The sequence below is a fragment of the Cuculus canorus genome, chromosome 7 (genome assembly GCF_017976375.1).
Source record: "Cuculus canorus isolate bCucCan1 chromosome 7, bCucCan1.pri, whole genome shotgun sequence".
Lineage (NCBI taxonomy): Eukaryota > Metazoa > Chordata > Aves > Cuculiformes > Cuculidae > Cuculus > Cuculus canorus.
Genome location: NC_071407.1, coordinates 22,456,623 through 22,471,754, shown reverse-complemented (window position 1 = coordinate 22,471,754; position 15,132 = coordinate 22,456,623). Strand labels below are relative to the sequence as shown.

The window sequence follows — 15,132 nt, the reverse complement described above, 5'->3', positions numbered from 1 at the left end:
AGCCCGAGCAGCTTTTTCCCAATGTTTTTCTTTCTGCAGCTCACTCGAAGCATTTGTACCTGTGATTCCAACACTGCAGCCATGGGTGCAGCCCAGTATGCATCACCACCAATGGCTTTCCTTGCCTAGAATTGCTTTATCTTTGCAGACTCATAAGATAAGGAAATGAGGACCTTAGACATAAGCATGGCTGAGTGATCCATGTGTGGGCTATTTTCCATTTGCTCGGTTCCACTCTCTACAAAAGTGCAGTCACTATAGATTTAACCACACTTTTGTGTTCGGCAGCCAGATTGCAGCAATAAACCAAACACTAAACAGGACATTAGAGGGCAGTAACACACACTGTTCCTATCTCCGTATATCCCATGGATAGCCAAGGGAAAGGTAAAAACCTGTGCCCCACTACTGGGGTTGAAAGGTTTCCAAGGCCCATTTCAAATAGTTCTGACCAAGGTTTCTAGTTCTGAACAGCTGCAGCATGCCAGGGGCAGATGTAAGACTATGCCACACCAAGCTGAACCACGTGAAGAGTGGACAGTAGGAATGGAAGCAACCTCGGGGATTCCCACAGCACAGTGAGAACATAAACCTTCAAGTTACTTGGACATTAACTTGCAAAATCCAGGACATCGCAATCTCATGTGAAAGGATTATTTATGGAAGCATGGTTAAGTGTCTCAGAATATGCACACAAACAACCCCTGCTCCGGCTGTGCCAGCGGGAAAATGCAATGCTGTAGCTCACAGACAGATGCACAGCCATGCTCAGGTCAGTGATCTCACATGGGTTTAGTTTTTTCAGATTAACACCTGAGGAGAGGCTGGTTAGCACTGAAAGGTAAGGCTTTTCACATGTTCTATCAAAATGGAGCTGTTTAAAATACCAACATTTCTTACCAAATAACTCTGATTACACCACCAGCTTCTGCAACACACATGAAAGTCTAACAGACATTTTTATAAGCCTCACTTGAGGGATGTCAAGAGATTGACAACGAACTTCCTTTTCATGCCAAAGCAGTGATTTCTGACAGAATATTTTAGGAAAACTCACATTTTCACAGTTGTCGTAACTACTGCAGGGCCCTTTTGATTCTCCACTTGCCTATCAGCGCTATAACAAATGAAACAATTTAAGGTTTCAAGGCTCGGGACCAGCAAAGCAACACACATGAAAACAGAGGTAAATTAATAGGTTCAAGGCTTCTATTACTCATTTGTACAAATTTTGTCAGAGAAACTGCAAGATCTCCTTTTATTTCAGTTGCCCAGTTTGTGACCTCAGGAAAAACAGCTTGAGGTAACCAGGCAGTGAAGAGAAGGGCAAAAGGAGTGGTATCTAAAAAAACACCACCAAAACAAACCACCACCACCACAAAAAAAAAAAAAAAAAAAAAGCATCAGACCACAACCGCCTGATCAAACACTTCCAAAAATGGAGCGGCATCAGTGTTGCAGCCCTGCTGGTTTATGGATGCAAACAAAGCATCATTCATAAGCAGAAGACAGAGTCCTTTACCTGCCCAGGTGCTTGAGCTGGATGATGCAGCACGCTGTTTTTCTTCAGTAGCCTGGAAGCAGTGTGTGAAGCACCAAAGGTTGAGAATCCATACTAAAATTCAAACTTCTGGTTGCACCACCTCTAGCTTTAGGTGGTCCAGCATGTAAAAAACATTTCAAAATAAAAATACAGTTTACAAACATTAACATGTAATAAGAGAGCAACAAAGAGCGCCTTACACTCTCCTTTCATCACCAAGTGGTGAGGCAGTGCTCCTCAGAAAAGGGCAGGTAGTGACAACAGCAGTAAAGGTCTCCAAAGCACAAACACTACCAAACCTTCTCTGTATCCTGTAAGGAAGATGTTCAAATACACTGGTAAGCCTGCTTTAAGGCCTAAGTTGGAAGCTTAAGCTCTGTTCTACCTTCTGCAAAGAGGGTGGCTCAGCTATTCCACAGGTGAAACTTGGACACAGGCAGTTTACAAGAGTACTTGACTCGAGAATCCTAGTACAGGATGGAGCAAGACCTCGAGCAAATCACTGGGACTTCATGGGGGTTGAGTCTAACCCAGTGTGAACAAAATACAGCTTACAAACCAGAGGTAAAGCTTCACAGCCACAAGCTGGCCACCTGCCCTGCAAAGGGAGCTGCTCTGAACTGCAGACTGCAAGACTCAGGATCTAGACACTCTTCTCAGCCATGAGAGAAATAGGCTGCAGGCCATCCCAAACTCAGTAAATCCCCATTCTTACATGTAACCGTTGTCCACGTATTGAATATATTCTATATTAAAAGCACTCACAGCAAGTTACGTTTGACCTTCTACAGGATGTTTCCAGAGCAAATAACCCTCCTACTTTTATTCTCTCTTAATTCTACCCTAGAAAGACATGAGTTTTTCCTTATTCTGTATGTTTCTGGACTTAAAATGCCATGATTTCTTAGTCAAAGGGAAAGCAAAACCGGATGCATTTTCCTCCATCTCCATTTAAAATCAAGCCTTTATTTCAGTCATTTGAAGCAGAAACCTCTCACAGCAGTTGGGGTAAGCAGGCTGTTGTTACACCATGACACCAGTACATTCAGTTGCAGAGATACGTCTCACTTCATACAAATAGAAGCAAAAGGTGTGTTTGTGGGGAGGTTTTTCACCTCTTGGGCAGAAGCATCAAGTAACAGTCTTAAACATCTCAGTGCACCAAGTACATCATTCTGCACTCTTTGAGGCCAACTAGCAATGCAGCACCCCTGGAATACAGGGGGAGTTAAACTGCTGTGACAAATCTTACCTGACAGAAAAGCACATTCAACTGGCTTGAGGAATCAAATGGTTCAGTGAAAGCCAACTATATTCAGTGTTGTCATGAGTGGGTGTGGGTCATTGACTGCACAAAGGGACAGAGCACTACTTCTTGGGTTAAACGTTAAAGCATTAACTGAGCACTACCCTCATATCTTAAAATATCTGAGGCACAAGTATGTGTGTGTACTTTTTTATTCATAATTTGATTCGGGATACCAAATGTATTTCTACTTCAGGTGATTGTAACAGAGTTGTTGACCTCATTTCAAAACATCCACTGATCCATTTTTTCATTCACTGGTAATATCGAATGTTAAAAGGAACATAAAAACAAACATGCACACAATCGTACAGGTTTCATAAATGTCTATTTCATTATTTGTGGGTAGCGCATTAAACAGTTAAATACATTTAAATAATGTTTCAGTGACTGCACTAATGCAGAATTTCAACTAGATGGGTAACCAATTTACTAGAAACCAGCTAACAAGTAACTGTCTACATACTTCAAATACAGCTCTTGTTCTAGGTCATCCTTCTTGGGAAAAAAAGCCTGCTGGTCACATTGGAAATACATTTTAAGGCCAAATTCTTCTGATATCCCTTTCTCTGCAGCAGCTTCTTCACCTTTTTAAGCCTCCAGTTCCAGGCCAAGACCAAGTTTGTGGCCACCAGCGTTGATGCTCTTTCCATCTATCAGGGCCGACAGTGTCAGCTTCACACCTGTAAGATTTTTAAACAGCATGTTTACAATGTAACATCAGAGCAGCTTTCACCCAACTCAACCTCTGGTATTACAAGCCCCAGTTGTAGCTCTTCTACATCACTTTGCTCTAAAGATTTCTACAGGAGAATCCATTTATCTATGAAACCTATTGGAATCTATGCACGTGAATCAACCAGATTTTTTTGTCAATACTATGTTATACAATGGATATCCTGACTCTCCAGTTAAGTACACAAGAGCTCTCCTTGTTTACATTAAAGTGTGCAAAAATGAGGAAAACTATTCCTAGACAGACACTTGTACCAAGGAAGAGATAAAATGAAACAACAATTTGTACTGGGTTTCAAACAAGGAGCTAACTGATGGTAACATAGCATTAAAAGGTTCTTTCATATTTAAGCAGAACAAGTTAAGTTCTGGAGAGTTTTTCACTAAATATGAAGAGCAGTAAGTGGACTAATCATTATTTCAAGATCTGCTATCCTTCAATATGATACGACTGGAAAAAGCAATGCTAAAAGATTGCTGTCCATAGGCTAAAGCTAAGCTTCCAAACACAACACAGTCCTCTCCAACACAAACCAGTGAGGAAGAGGATGCAGAAATACCACTAGATACAACAGAATTTGTCTCGTTTAATGGTTTGATGTGCAACCTCAGCTACTGTAAAACATCTACTTTGCCTTCAAGACAAACTTGTCCTGAAGATGGGGCACAGCTGCATAAAACCACACAGATTTTCTTTGTGATGCATAGAAGATACGTATGCGATGTAATTCATGCAATAACCCTTACCTGGCCTCAGGGTCTGGGTGTAACCCACTCCGACTAGACTAGAATTGTTCACTTTTGCCTGAAAAGAACAAGACAAAAGTCATTTGTTATCATTCAGTAGCTAGAGTAATTGTAACAACACTGCCATTACCAACTTAACCACATTTTACTTGTTCTTTCAATCTCTCTCAACTTACTGGACGTTCTCTTCCCAGCTATGCCCTTGCTCTCAGCTTACAATTGAAGCAGAAACATTTAAAAGCAGACAGAATTTAATGCCAGCAAGAATTGTTACTGCAATGTGGTTTGGCAGGAGAATTGCCCCACTCCTCCCTTTTAGAAGGCCAGAGAAATTTAACATCAGTCTCCCCAAACAAGCCCCTTCAGGGGAACCCTCCATCTTCATATCAGTACAAAAAAATCTAAGATCTTGTGGGTCCCGTCAAACAGCAAACATTGCTTAGTATCATAATCATGTGCAAAATTACTGATCTCACTTTGCATCACTTCCTTTGTAGTACGATTCTGACAATCCAGGTTCAATTCTGACTTTATAACATAACTTTTCTGCGTACCCCCTTTTTACTCGGGATTGCCAGAGTTCTTACCATGAGAACAACAAAGTTCATCAAAAACTGTTTTTAAAAACCATTTTGAAAACTTTACAGAGCCAGACATGAAGGGCATTTTCAATGTTTTTTAAAGAAATACATTAAGTCACGGAATCACATAATGGTTTCAGTTGGAAAAGACCTTTAATACAGAGTTCAACCATCGATCCTGCCCTGCTTACTCCAGCACTAGACCATGTCCCCGAGTATGACATATGCTCATCTTTTAAAGACCTCCAGGGATGGTGACTCAACCACCTTTGTGGGCAGCCTCTGCCAGCCCTTGAGAACCCTTTCAGTAAGAAATTCCTCCTAATATCCAACCTCAGCCTCCCTTGGTGCACCTTGAGGCCCCTTCCCCCTGAGCAGCACACTTGACAGTCAGAATCTAAGACACTTCACTGTATGCAACTTTACAGAAGTTAAGTACTGCCACTTTAGTTACAACTGCCTGGATTGTCAAAGTAATTCTTACAAAAACTTACTTCTTTCTGTACCAGTAACACACAGATCCACAAAAGCCGAAGGTTCTGCTTAGCAGAACCCTTGTGGTTGGAGCCATACTTACAGAGATAGAAGCAGTCGAATCCAACTTGTATTTAGCCGCAATGCCAAAGCGAGTGCTGTTGCTGCCTGCTGTCCAAGCCAGGTTTACAGCAGTTTCAAGATTGTCGCTCACTTTCTGGTAAATTGACCCACCAAATTCTGAACCATCATTGCTGCACAAAGTAAGAACAAAACATTAGTTTCCCATATTTACATAAACCCAACTATTTTTTTTTTTTTAACTACTTCAAATTTTTATTCAAGTAAGAATTCCATAAGTTTGAGCTTTTTCACGTTTTTTGGCAGAAGGGAAGATGAACCAAGGCTTCAAGGTAAAATTAAACTGCAATTACTCTTGGGGAGGTGGGGAAGATATTTTAGAGTGCTACAGTTAATTCTCACACTAATGTTGAGCTACATGCATGAATTTTATTCCAGATCAATACATCCTTACAAAACTAACAAACAAATGTTAATAGTTTGGAAATTGGCATTCTAAATTCTATGATCATTGAATATATATGATATTCGTAAAGAATTAATGATCTTTTTTTTTAAAAAAAAAGTGTTTGACATCAGTAGACTGAAACGGAATTCTTAGAGACCAAAGTCTCTTGTAGCTTCCTCCCACAACCCTCAACTTCCATAAACCCAGATAGGCACAATCACCACCATCCCCTTCCAAAAAGGCAGACTTCTACCTCAAAAATCACTAAATGCACTAGAAAAACACCAGTGTTGTTCAGGAAGTTGTGATCAACTTGCTCTGAAGCATATTTAAGATCTGAAAGCAGCTGCAGACAAGATGTCTTACACTAGTTACACTCTGTTTCATGCACTCTCCATCCTGGAGAGGGAAGAACATGAAACTAGTCCCTAAGCCCAAAAGCAGAGCTCTAGCCTTGCTCCAGAAACTACAGCTGGCCTGCTTGAACTGTGCAGTGCTAATTACTACCTCTAACAAATCTACTGTCCTTAAATGACAGTCAGATACAATTCAGTGTAATGGAAAAGCTGGAAAAAAGCATTATCATCAGTTCTGTGTGACTCAAATACTGCCTTGCTGACGAGTACCCAGTAAGCTGTAGCATAGATAATGCTGTCAATGGTAACAAGCCACGGGTATTTACTGTCTTGACAGAGGTATACATAGTAACATAATTTATTTACTTTCCTACTGATAAATAATCCCCTCCTCAAGGCCATGCAAGAACCTCTTGGTATTTCAAGCCTTTGTATTCTGACTTGAAGAACACGTAGAGAAACCTGCTTAATCCAGACACAATTCCCAGTACTTACACATTAGTGTGCAGTTGGAAGTCTCCAGTCTTGTAACCCACAGAGAAGTTATTTCTTGTCAATTTTGATTTGGCACTATCAAAAGTCATCTGGTAACCAGCAAGCCAGCCTTCATAACCAAAGACGGCTGAGCCATGGATGGCAGGCCCAGCAAAATCGAAGTCAACATCGCAGCCTAGGTTTAGGCATTCACGTTTATAAGCTGACTTGATTTTACCGCTTTTCTTTCTGAAACAGAAAAACAAGTTATCTTAAGACAAAGCCTGCCCTTCCTCAAAGAGCTGCTGAATTCAAGCCATGTGACTCTACATGATGTAGCTAAATGCCAAACATGTGCATCCTCTAGACTGGAGCAAAGCAAGGCCTGCCCATCAAGAAAGCACAGGGCTAGTGCAAACAGGCATTTTAGAATGAACACTGAGGCATTTTCATACCTCTTGCAATCTTCCAAGTATGTCTATCCCAGAAAATAAGCAAAATGGGTTTTTGTGAAATGTCCAATGCTAATTCTGTAGAATAAATATAGTGATGCTATAGAGAACTCTTTAGCATCGGGACTCACATTAACAGCAAACCACCCAAACATCCGTCAGTACAACAGCCCAGATGAACATTTACTGACCACATGTGGCATTACTGCCCTCAAGATGGTAAAAAGGCTAACGATTCTTACCCTGTATTTGGTGAGAAAGTTGTATCGAATGTCAACTTCAAGCCTTTGGCAATCTAATTGAATGGAGAGAAGATAGGATAAAGCTACAAAAAATCAGTTCCACTAGTGAGGTAACACAAATTAATACTCTCCTAATCTATTACCTGATCTTCAATTGCAATTTCTGTTCCCAGAGTGTTATCTGTGTTCCATTTCTCTGTGAAAGTCAGCCCATACTCAGCCCACTTGTATTTGGTCTCCAAGCTCCCATTCACTTTTCCAGTGTCCGTGTTCGATGAACCAGATGTTGTGAATTCCTAAAAATGACAGTGTCCATGTTATACACAAGACACGTGTGATCCTGAAAGTATTGCACAGTGACAAAAGAAAAGAGACTTCTTCTTAGCAAACACTAAGATGTTGTTATTCTATGCAGCAGGATCAATGGCATCAGACAGCTTGCCGAGAATGAGGAACATGGACAGGAACTGGACAACTCATGCCCACACAGAGGCCTCCCCACACTCTCCGTCTCAGTTGCACTGTCTCTGCCTCTACTACAAAAAGGACAGGTCTGCAACAGAACTCTGAGCAAACCAGTAGTTACCACCGGTATTCTCTTTAAAAGCAGAAACAAGTTCTTGACATGTATGTTTAAGTCTGATCCTCCTAATGAGCAAATTAAACACCAAGCTGAGAACACTAAGGCACTTAGTGCAACTCCAATAAAAACCTGTAAGGATCACACATATTATCATTATTCCAGTCAACCACCTCCAAAAATAAATCACGCACAACTGTCAAATGTCACAAAATGCTATCATTTTCATATTGGAAGTGCGGTAGATGGTCGGTTGTTCAGGGTTTTCTGTTGCTGTTTAAGAGGGTTCCCAATTTAACCAGCACACCAGCCTTTCACACAAGCCATGGGCATTCCTGGTATTACCAACATCCATAAAATTCCTAGTACCCTGACACTTGGGTTTGATTGACATCCAGTAAGAGCATTCATGGTTGAATTGTGAGCTAAGGCAACAGTCTGATTTTACGCTTTTGGTACAGTCTTACTTATAATTCTTGAAAGTATTTAAAAGTTAGCAACATCACTTACATCTCCTTATTAAGCTAAGCAGTTCCTGATGTCTCTATTTGGATTCTCATAAAGAGCAGAATGAATTATTTCCATGCACCGCTATTTGGAAACCATAGGCAATACCTAGTGGAAATGGAAGCCTGGTTTGCAAACACACGTTAAGCAGCTATTTCCACTGAAATATTATTGCCCTTAAGGTTTAGAAAATGTATTAAAGTTTTAAAACCTATAAATCAAAACTGACTTCCAATTTCCTCCATGCACAGTGTTATTTTCAAATCGATTCCTCACACTCACCTCTCCAAGAAGGAAACATGTATTTGAAATCACCAGTCCTTAAGCGTTTGATTTCTCACAGCCCAAGACCTCCTGCACCTCACAAGCACGTGCACTAGTCTGTTCTTTTATGGTGGGTGATCAAATTTAACCACAGCCAAGATATTTATCTGTACTACGTTAGTGAACCACTGAACCACCTGCACAGCTGTATAATTCTAGTAAAGTCTATTTCTTGGCCACTGACAGGGACCGCACAACTGCAAGTCCAAAGACCTTCAGTTTGACTTCATGCTTTTCCTGCTGCACATGGTTTATGTGAGTGCAACCATTGTGGTAACAACTTCAGGAGCAGAGAGTTATTGTGTTATCTCTTATCTCTGCTTTAACACATCTGCAGTACATACATGCCAGCACTTTTGCCTCCTGGGACGGATGGCTTAAAACTGATATGGGATTCACAAGGGTTTGGATTTTTCTCAGAGTTTTACCAGTATCACTGGTAGCACCCAAGAGAAACAAGCTTAAAATACCAACTGTATCTATGACACGGCTCTTGCAAACTGCTTCAGTCAGGATAAAGACCTCCACAAAACAGTGTCTAACCCAGACACCTTGTTTCTCACAGTCAGTTACACTGTTAAAGCTTCCAGTTACAAAACAAAGAGATATCTACCTTTGTATCTGGCAAAGTCTGCTCTAGAAATAGATAAGTTACAGGAGGCACTGCTGGCATGACCAAGGAGTCTTGCATGGAACATGACTGTAACACTTTAAGACCTTTAAAGAGGAGCCAAAGAGTCAAAGTGCTAATTCACTGCCAACCACTTGACATAAGCATCCTGATGTGAGAAATCCCCCAACACAAATAGTATCACAAAGTACTTTAGAAGCAAATTCTCTGTGGTAGAAGTGGTATAGTAAAACACTTCCAAGATATGTCAGCTATTTGTGCACCTTCAGACCTAACACAGGGGACAACAAATAAACCTTTTTATTTTACTGCAATTAATAAACTTTTGGTACCCTGTGACATTCAGAATAAAGACAGATGTTTAGGGGCTTCTGAAATTATTTTACAGCAGTAATTTATCACTTGTATGACCTACAAAATACTTAACAGCATGTGGAAGATGTCTTTACTATCAGAACACAGCCCGAAAAAAATGTAATGAATAAAAGGTATTTAAACTCACCACTCCGCTGGCAGATTTTGTTTTCACATCCAGCTTCACCAACCCAAAACCTTAACAAACAGAAATCACAGTTACACACTAGGCTCTAACTAAGACCATGCACATTTCCCAGGAAGGCTCAGCAGTTGCTACATATATACATGTATAAAAACAACCACAGATTGACTTAATTAAAACTCAAACTTCAGATGCCACAGCAGAAAGAGGAGGCCCCTCTAGAAGAAACCAGGAGTTCTGTTTTATCATCACCACACAGCGAGTGGGGAGTAGCCTCTCAGTTGTACACCATGCAGGTAACTACCAAACAATTACCTCCAAGAGCAAATTTATTGACAGATAAAATGCATCCCTTTCTGTTCCCAGGATGGCAATGCTGTTTGAAGAGCTATCTCAATGCATAAAATTTGTCTCTCAGCACCAAGAAGAAACATCTCATGGTAAAAAACTCTGAAAAGTGAAGTTGCTGGGAAATACACAGCCACTGGAACTGTAATATAAGCAAGCTTGACAGGCGCATCCATTCACATTTTTACCCTTCGAGCCGAGTGACGCTCTTGGTGAAAGAGCCCCCAAAAGTCCAGAAAGAAACAGCACTTAACTAGGCAAGTGCCTGGTATTAATGCATTTTAAAATGCTAAAGGATTCTTTTGGAATAGTAAGAGGAATAAATGTTGGGATAAAAAGGCTGTAATGCTACAGCAGTAAATATCTCTTGCTATATCAAAAAATACCGCGCACAAAGTGTACTCCAAAGTTAAATTACATTTGATGCTTACATTTGTGCATTCTTGTACACCTCTGACATCTATGTGGCTAAAGCAGCAAGATTTAACAGGGTTGACATTGAAACAGCCCACAACAAGCTTCCAATGATCTGTCAGTTGACAGTAATGATATAAAACCAATGCACCTTCCTCCTCCTCAGAAACACAGGCATTCGAGCATTTTACACGCAGGCTTAAAAAGGCAATTCACTGCTGCACCAAACACTGCGTCTTCTACAAGGTACTGTTCTTACCATAGCCTTTATTGAAGATATCTCTGGCAGATTTGCCGAGGTCTACGTAGGACGGAGGAATCGCCATTGGAGCTGAAAGATAATAGGGTAATTAATAGTGAACCTTTAACCACTGAGCGCACACAAAAATTGCTACCACAACCCTTTACAGACACTCTTTAGGGCACATTCATACACGAAGGCAGTTAATTGACAGATGGCTCAATTACAGCACTCAAACACCCACAGATTTTCAGTGATGGCCAGTGGGAACACTGAATGTTTTCTTCATAATCTACTCGTGGAGAAGAGGCATTATGAGACCACTCAGTTCTTAATTTTTCAAGTAGATTTCTCCATTCTTTAATTACCAGAAGCCAACTAATAGCTCACATTTCCAGAGTTAGCAATTACCACCAAACACCAGGAAACTGGAAATCTGAAAAACTACAATGCAAGCAGTCATTTCCTGGAGTTCCAAGTAAAATTTGGTGGATACTTATGAAAATTATCCAAAAGGTCCTACAAAATTTTATTTTCACAATGTAAAAAGAGTGCAGACCTGCTATGCAACATCATTTGCCCCATATTTTAAATGGCTGACATACTATTTAAGAAGCAGCATCTAATGCCATTAACTAGCAACCAATCTGATAATTTCTCCACCCTATAAGGTACAGGAGTTTAAGTTTGGGGGGGGGCGGTTTGTCTTGTTAGTTTAAAACAAAGAAGTAGTTGTGGAGTGCTGAGTAGGTGAGAAAAGCTCTCTTAAATGAGTCCCTTTTCCAGCTGAGAGCCTCCGGCAATCTTGCTCTTCCAGAACCTGTCAGTCAAGACTGGCTGTGACCCAGCCCCTGGGCCTGATGGACCGATACAGCCTCGGGTCTGGCAGAGGCCTTCGTGGATCTCCTCCCAGGGAAGACAGACGCTATCTGCACCTTCCTTCCCTGACTGCTCTCCCATGATTTCCATAGCAAAACTGAACTACTAGAGGCACCCTACTAAGTTTTAGAATAGAGAAAACTGAGCCTATTCGAGGGCAGGAGGACAACGAAACAGACTAGATAAGCACCGTAAAGAGGCTAAATAGTAGCAAACAAAAATCTTCTCTTATCTTTCCAAAGTGATTAACCACATTTGTTTTGCAGAGAAAGTCAGATTAACAGAATTGACTGCTTAACTTCCTCTCATAGGCTTTTTTTGGTTGGTTTTTTTTTAAGTAAATGGAAAAATATCTTCAGAACCTCAAAAATAACAAGGGCATTGCTCTCACATGCTCACTTTCATTCAAATCAGAAAAAATATTTTAATTTATATACACTTTTAACCAATATTGAAGTCTTCAACACCTGGCTACAGAATTGCTTGTCTTCTGCAGACCTCTGCAAGCTCATAAGTGTATTCAATAACACAGAAGCAAGGTAAGCTTTTTTTTTTCCCTCTCAAAAAAGCTTCTTTACACCTTTTCATGGTCTTATCCACACAGAGGAAAAGCTTTCCTGGCACACCTGATTCAGAAGAATTTCCTTTAGGGCACCACTCTGCTGAACAGACTGTTGTTTCAGAAAAGCATTCACATTAAAACAAACCCAACAGACCGACACTAATTGCCCCTGCCTTATACAGCCCAATTGTAGGAACTGCTACTATTTAAAAAAAAAAAAACCAAAACCCAAACTATTTTAGGAGCAATGGTTAAGCACAAGACTATATCTTGTCTTTCTACCATTTCTGATGCAGTTTTCCAGAGTACCTTAGCCACAATAAAACTTCAACCACTTCTCTAAGCATCTTCAACCTCTCCTCTTAACCTACCTAAAAGATAATACCCTCCCCTTCTTTAGTGAAGAATTCCATGCTCTACAACTAGGTCACTGTAGTAAGACATCTGCTGCTTGCCCAGAAACATAAACCTGTAACTCTGTGAAAGAGCTATGAAAATGACTGGAGAGCATATGTAGCTTAAAAAGGCTCAGCCCAAGTTCAAGTCTATAAAGAAGATTAAAAAAAAAAAAAATCTTTTTAAGAAAAAAAACCCCAATTCTAGACCCAGTACTAATCCCAGTTCCTATTATTTCCAATAAAGAGAAGCAGGTGGCAGACCAAATTCCAAGCAAGTGTGGGAACACTGCTCTTTCCCCTCTAAACTTCCACTCTACAACAACAGTTCATTAGCAGTTTAGAATAATTTAATGACGTTTTAGCTATGTATTTTTCCTTTAATGAATAGGTCTCACTTCTAACCACCACGTTCAGAAGATTATTTCTAGTTTTAAAAGTTTACACTGGCCTTTAGCACTGACAGGCTTTCACAATGGAAATAAACTACCTTTTCACTGTAATTTTCAGTGCTTCCAGTCTGATCAGACAACCATTACAGACAAGAGAATTATGCTAAGCAGTAAGGCCCAGAGAAATTAACAAACTAGTATCTGCAGCTAAATTCAAAGGTTTACTATTCTAAAAAGGATGCTACCATTTTACTTGGCCTAGTTAAGCATCCTTCCCACTGCAAGGAAACTGACCAGTATTTGTCACGATTCCAGCCAACAGATGTGATAACAGTTAAAAGGGAGCACTACTGTCACACTGTTGTTCTAATCCTGCAATTAGAGGGACAGGCAGGGGCAAAAGGTGAGCACCATCATCAGAATGCTCATTAAATGAAAACAGAGCCAAAAAATAATAATTCCAGTGTCCTTCAGTGTTTGGAAGTTAGCTAGGCTTCCAAATTCTCAAGATTAATTTTCTTCAACCCTATTTTGAGGGCTTTCACTTAAAAACTACTAATTATAAGTGACTGAAATATAAGTATCATTTAGCAACGTGTTGGTTTTTTTCTTTTAAAGGAACTATCAGATAAGGTTATTCCTCGTTTCAAAACACACAGAATCTACTTGAATCACTCCACACTGATCTTTGTTTCAAGCCACCCTAAAAAAATGTGTAATTAATCTGGCACTCCCAAGCCACAGACATGCTGTCTGCTTCTGCAAAAGTTAAAAGAAAATCAGTCCAAGAACTGAAAAACGTATGTTACCAAAATTATTACATCACAGTTTTTCTTCGAGGTAGCATTTCAAAACTCTCTCACGCCCTGTAATTAAAGGAACACCGAGGAGTTCCACAAGGATTTCTAACAATTGTTAGATCTCAGGATACTGAAGAGCAGGACAGAGGCCTGAAAAAAACCTCAAGAACTCAATGCAGTCTAAAAAAACTGGCACTAACTCCACTTAAACTGTGTTCCAGTGATGTAAGTCACAATAAACTGGTATTATTCAAAAAACACACCGGACACCGCAGTGACCTTTAGACTCACGCTGCTACAAAGGCCTAAATCAACTCCTGATTCTTTCCCGGTTTCCACCCCGCACCAAGCTGGTTCAAAGGCCCCAGGAGAAGGGAAGAACTGGGAACATCTGAAAGCCCGTGTTCCGACACTGACAGCAGGGGGCAAGCGGCACCTCCCGGGAACGGAGAGCACCGCGGATGGGCAAAGCCAGGCCGGGAGATAGCACAGAGACACACAGACGCACACCCTCCCCATGCACAGAGGCGCGCGCACACACACACACACACAGATCCCCTCACAGACTTCCCTACATAAACAGACACACAGATTCCCCGCACGCACAGACAAACACACAGACAGTCCCCAGCACACACATAGACCGACGGACCCACACAGCCCCATCCCCTGCTCCCGGGGCCAGGCGGCGCCCAGGCCCTCCCCGCCCCGCCGTTCCCGCCAGGCCGCACGCCAAGGCCTCTCCACAAGGTGAACGCGGCCCCGCGACCATCTTGTCGCCCCAGCCCAACCCCCGCCTCCTTCCCTGCGCCCCCGCCTCGCTCAGCGCCCGCGGAGGCCGCAGCGGGGGAGGTGGATGGGGAAGGGGGGGACGCATAAGGAAAACCCCGCCCTGCCGATATCCCAGGAAAACGGCGCCCCCGACCCCCGCTCCAGCCGGGCCGGCGGCGGCGCGGGAGGCACCTGCCTGTGGCGGGCGGGAGGCAGGGAGGAGCGGGGCCGGGCGTGGCGGGGCGAAAGCCGCGCTGCTGCAACCGCCGGCGGTGGAGGGCGAAGTGAAGGAGACACCGGCCCGCCCGCCCGAGCCGCGCAGGACCCTGGCGCGCCGGGGCTGCCTTGCG

General features: G+C 41.8%; 1 protein-coding gene across 2 annotated transcripts; it reads right to left on the bottom strand.

The window, feature by feature from the left end:
- Positions 1 to 2,489: 2,489 nt before the first annotated feature.
- VDAC2 (voltage dependent anion channel 2) lies at positions 2,490 to 15,132 on the bottom strand. 2 transcript variants are annotated; one of them, XM_054071546.1, is made up of 9 exons: positions 14,979 to 15,132; positions 11,002 to 11,073; positions 9,984 to 10,033; positions 7,583 to 7,735; positions 7,440 to 7,492; positions 6,767 to 6,994; positions 5,490 to 5,640; positions 4,332 to 4,389; positions 2,490 to 3,532 (listed from the first exon to the last, which is right to left on the bottom strand). In XM_054071546.1, exons 2-9 carry the CDS (start codon positions 11,066 to 11,068, stop codon positions 3,441 to 3,443), a joined length of 852 nt encoding a protein of 283 aa, XP_053927521.1. In that variant the 5' UTR covers positions 11,069 to 11,073; positions 14,979 to 15,132; the 3' UTR covers positions 2,490 to 3,440. The 2 variants fall into 2 exon arrangements, with proteins under 2 accessions (XP_053927521.1, XP_053927522.1); XM_054071547.1 differs by having other exon boundaries at positions 14,975 to 15,067.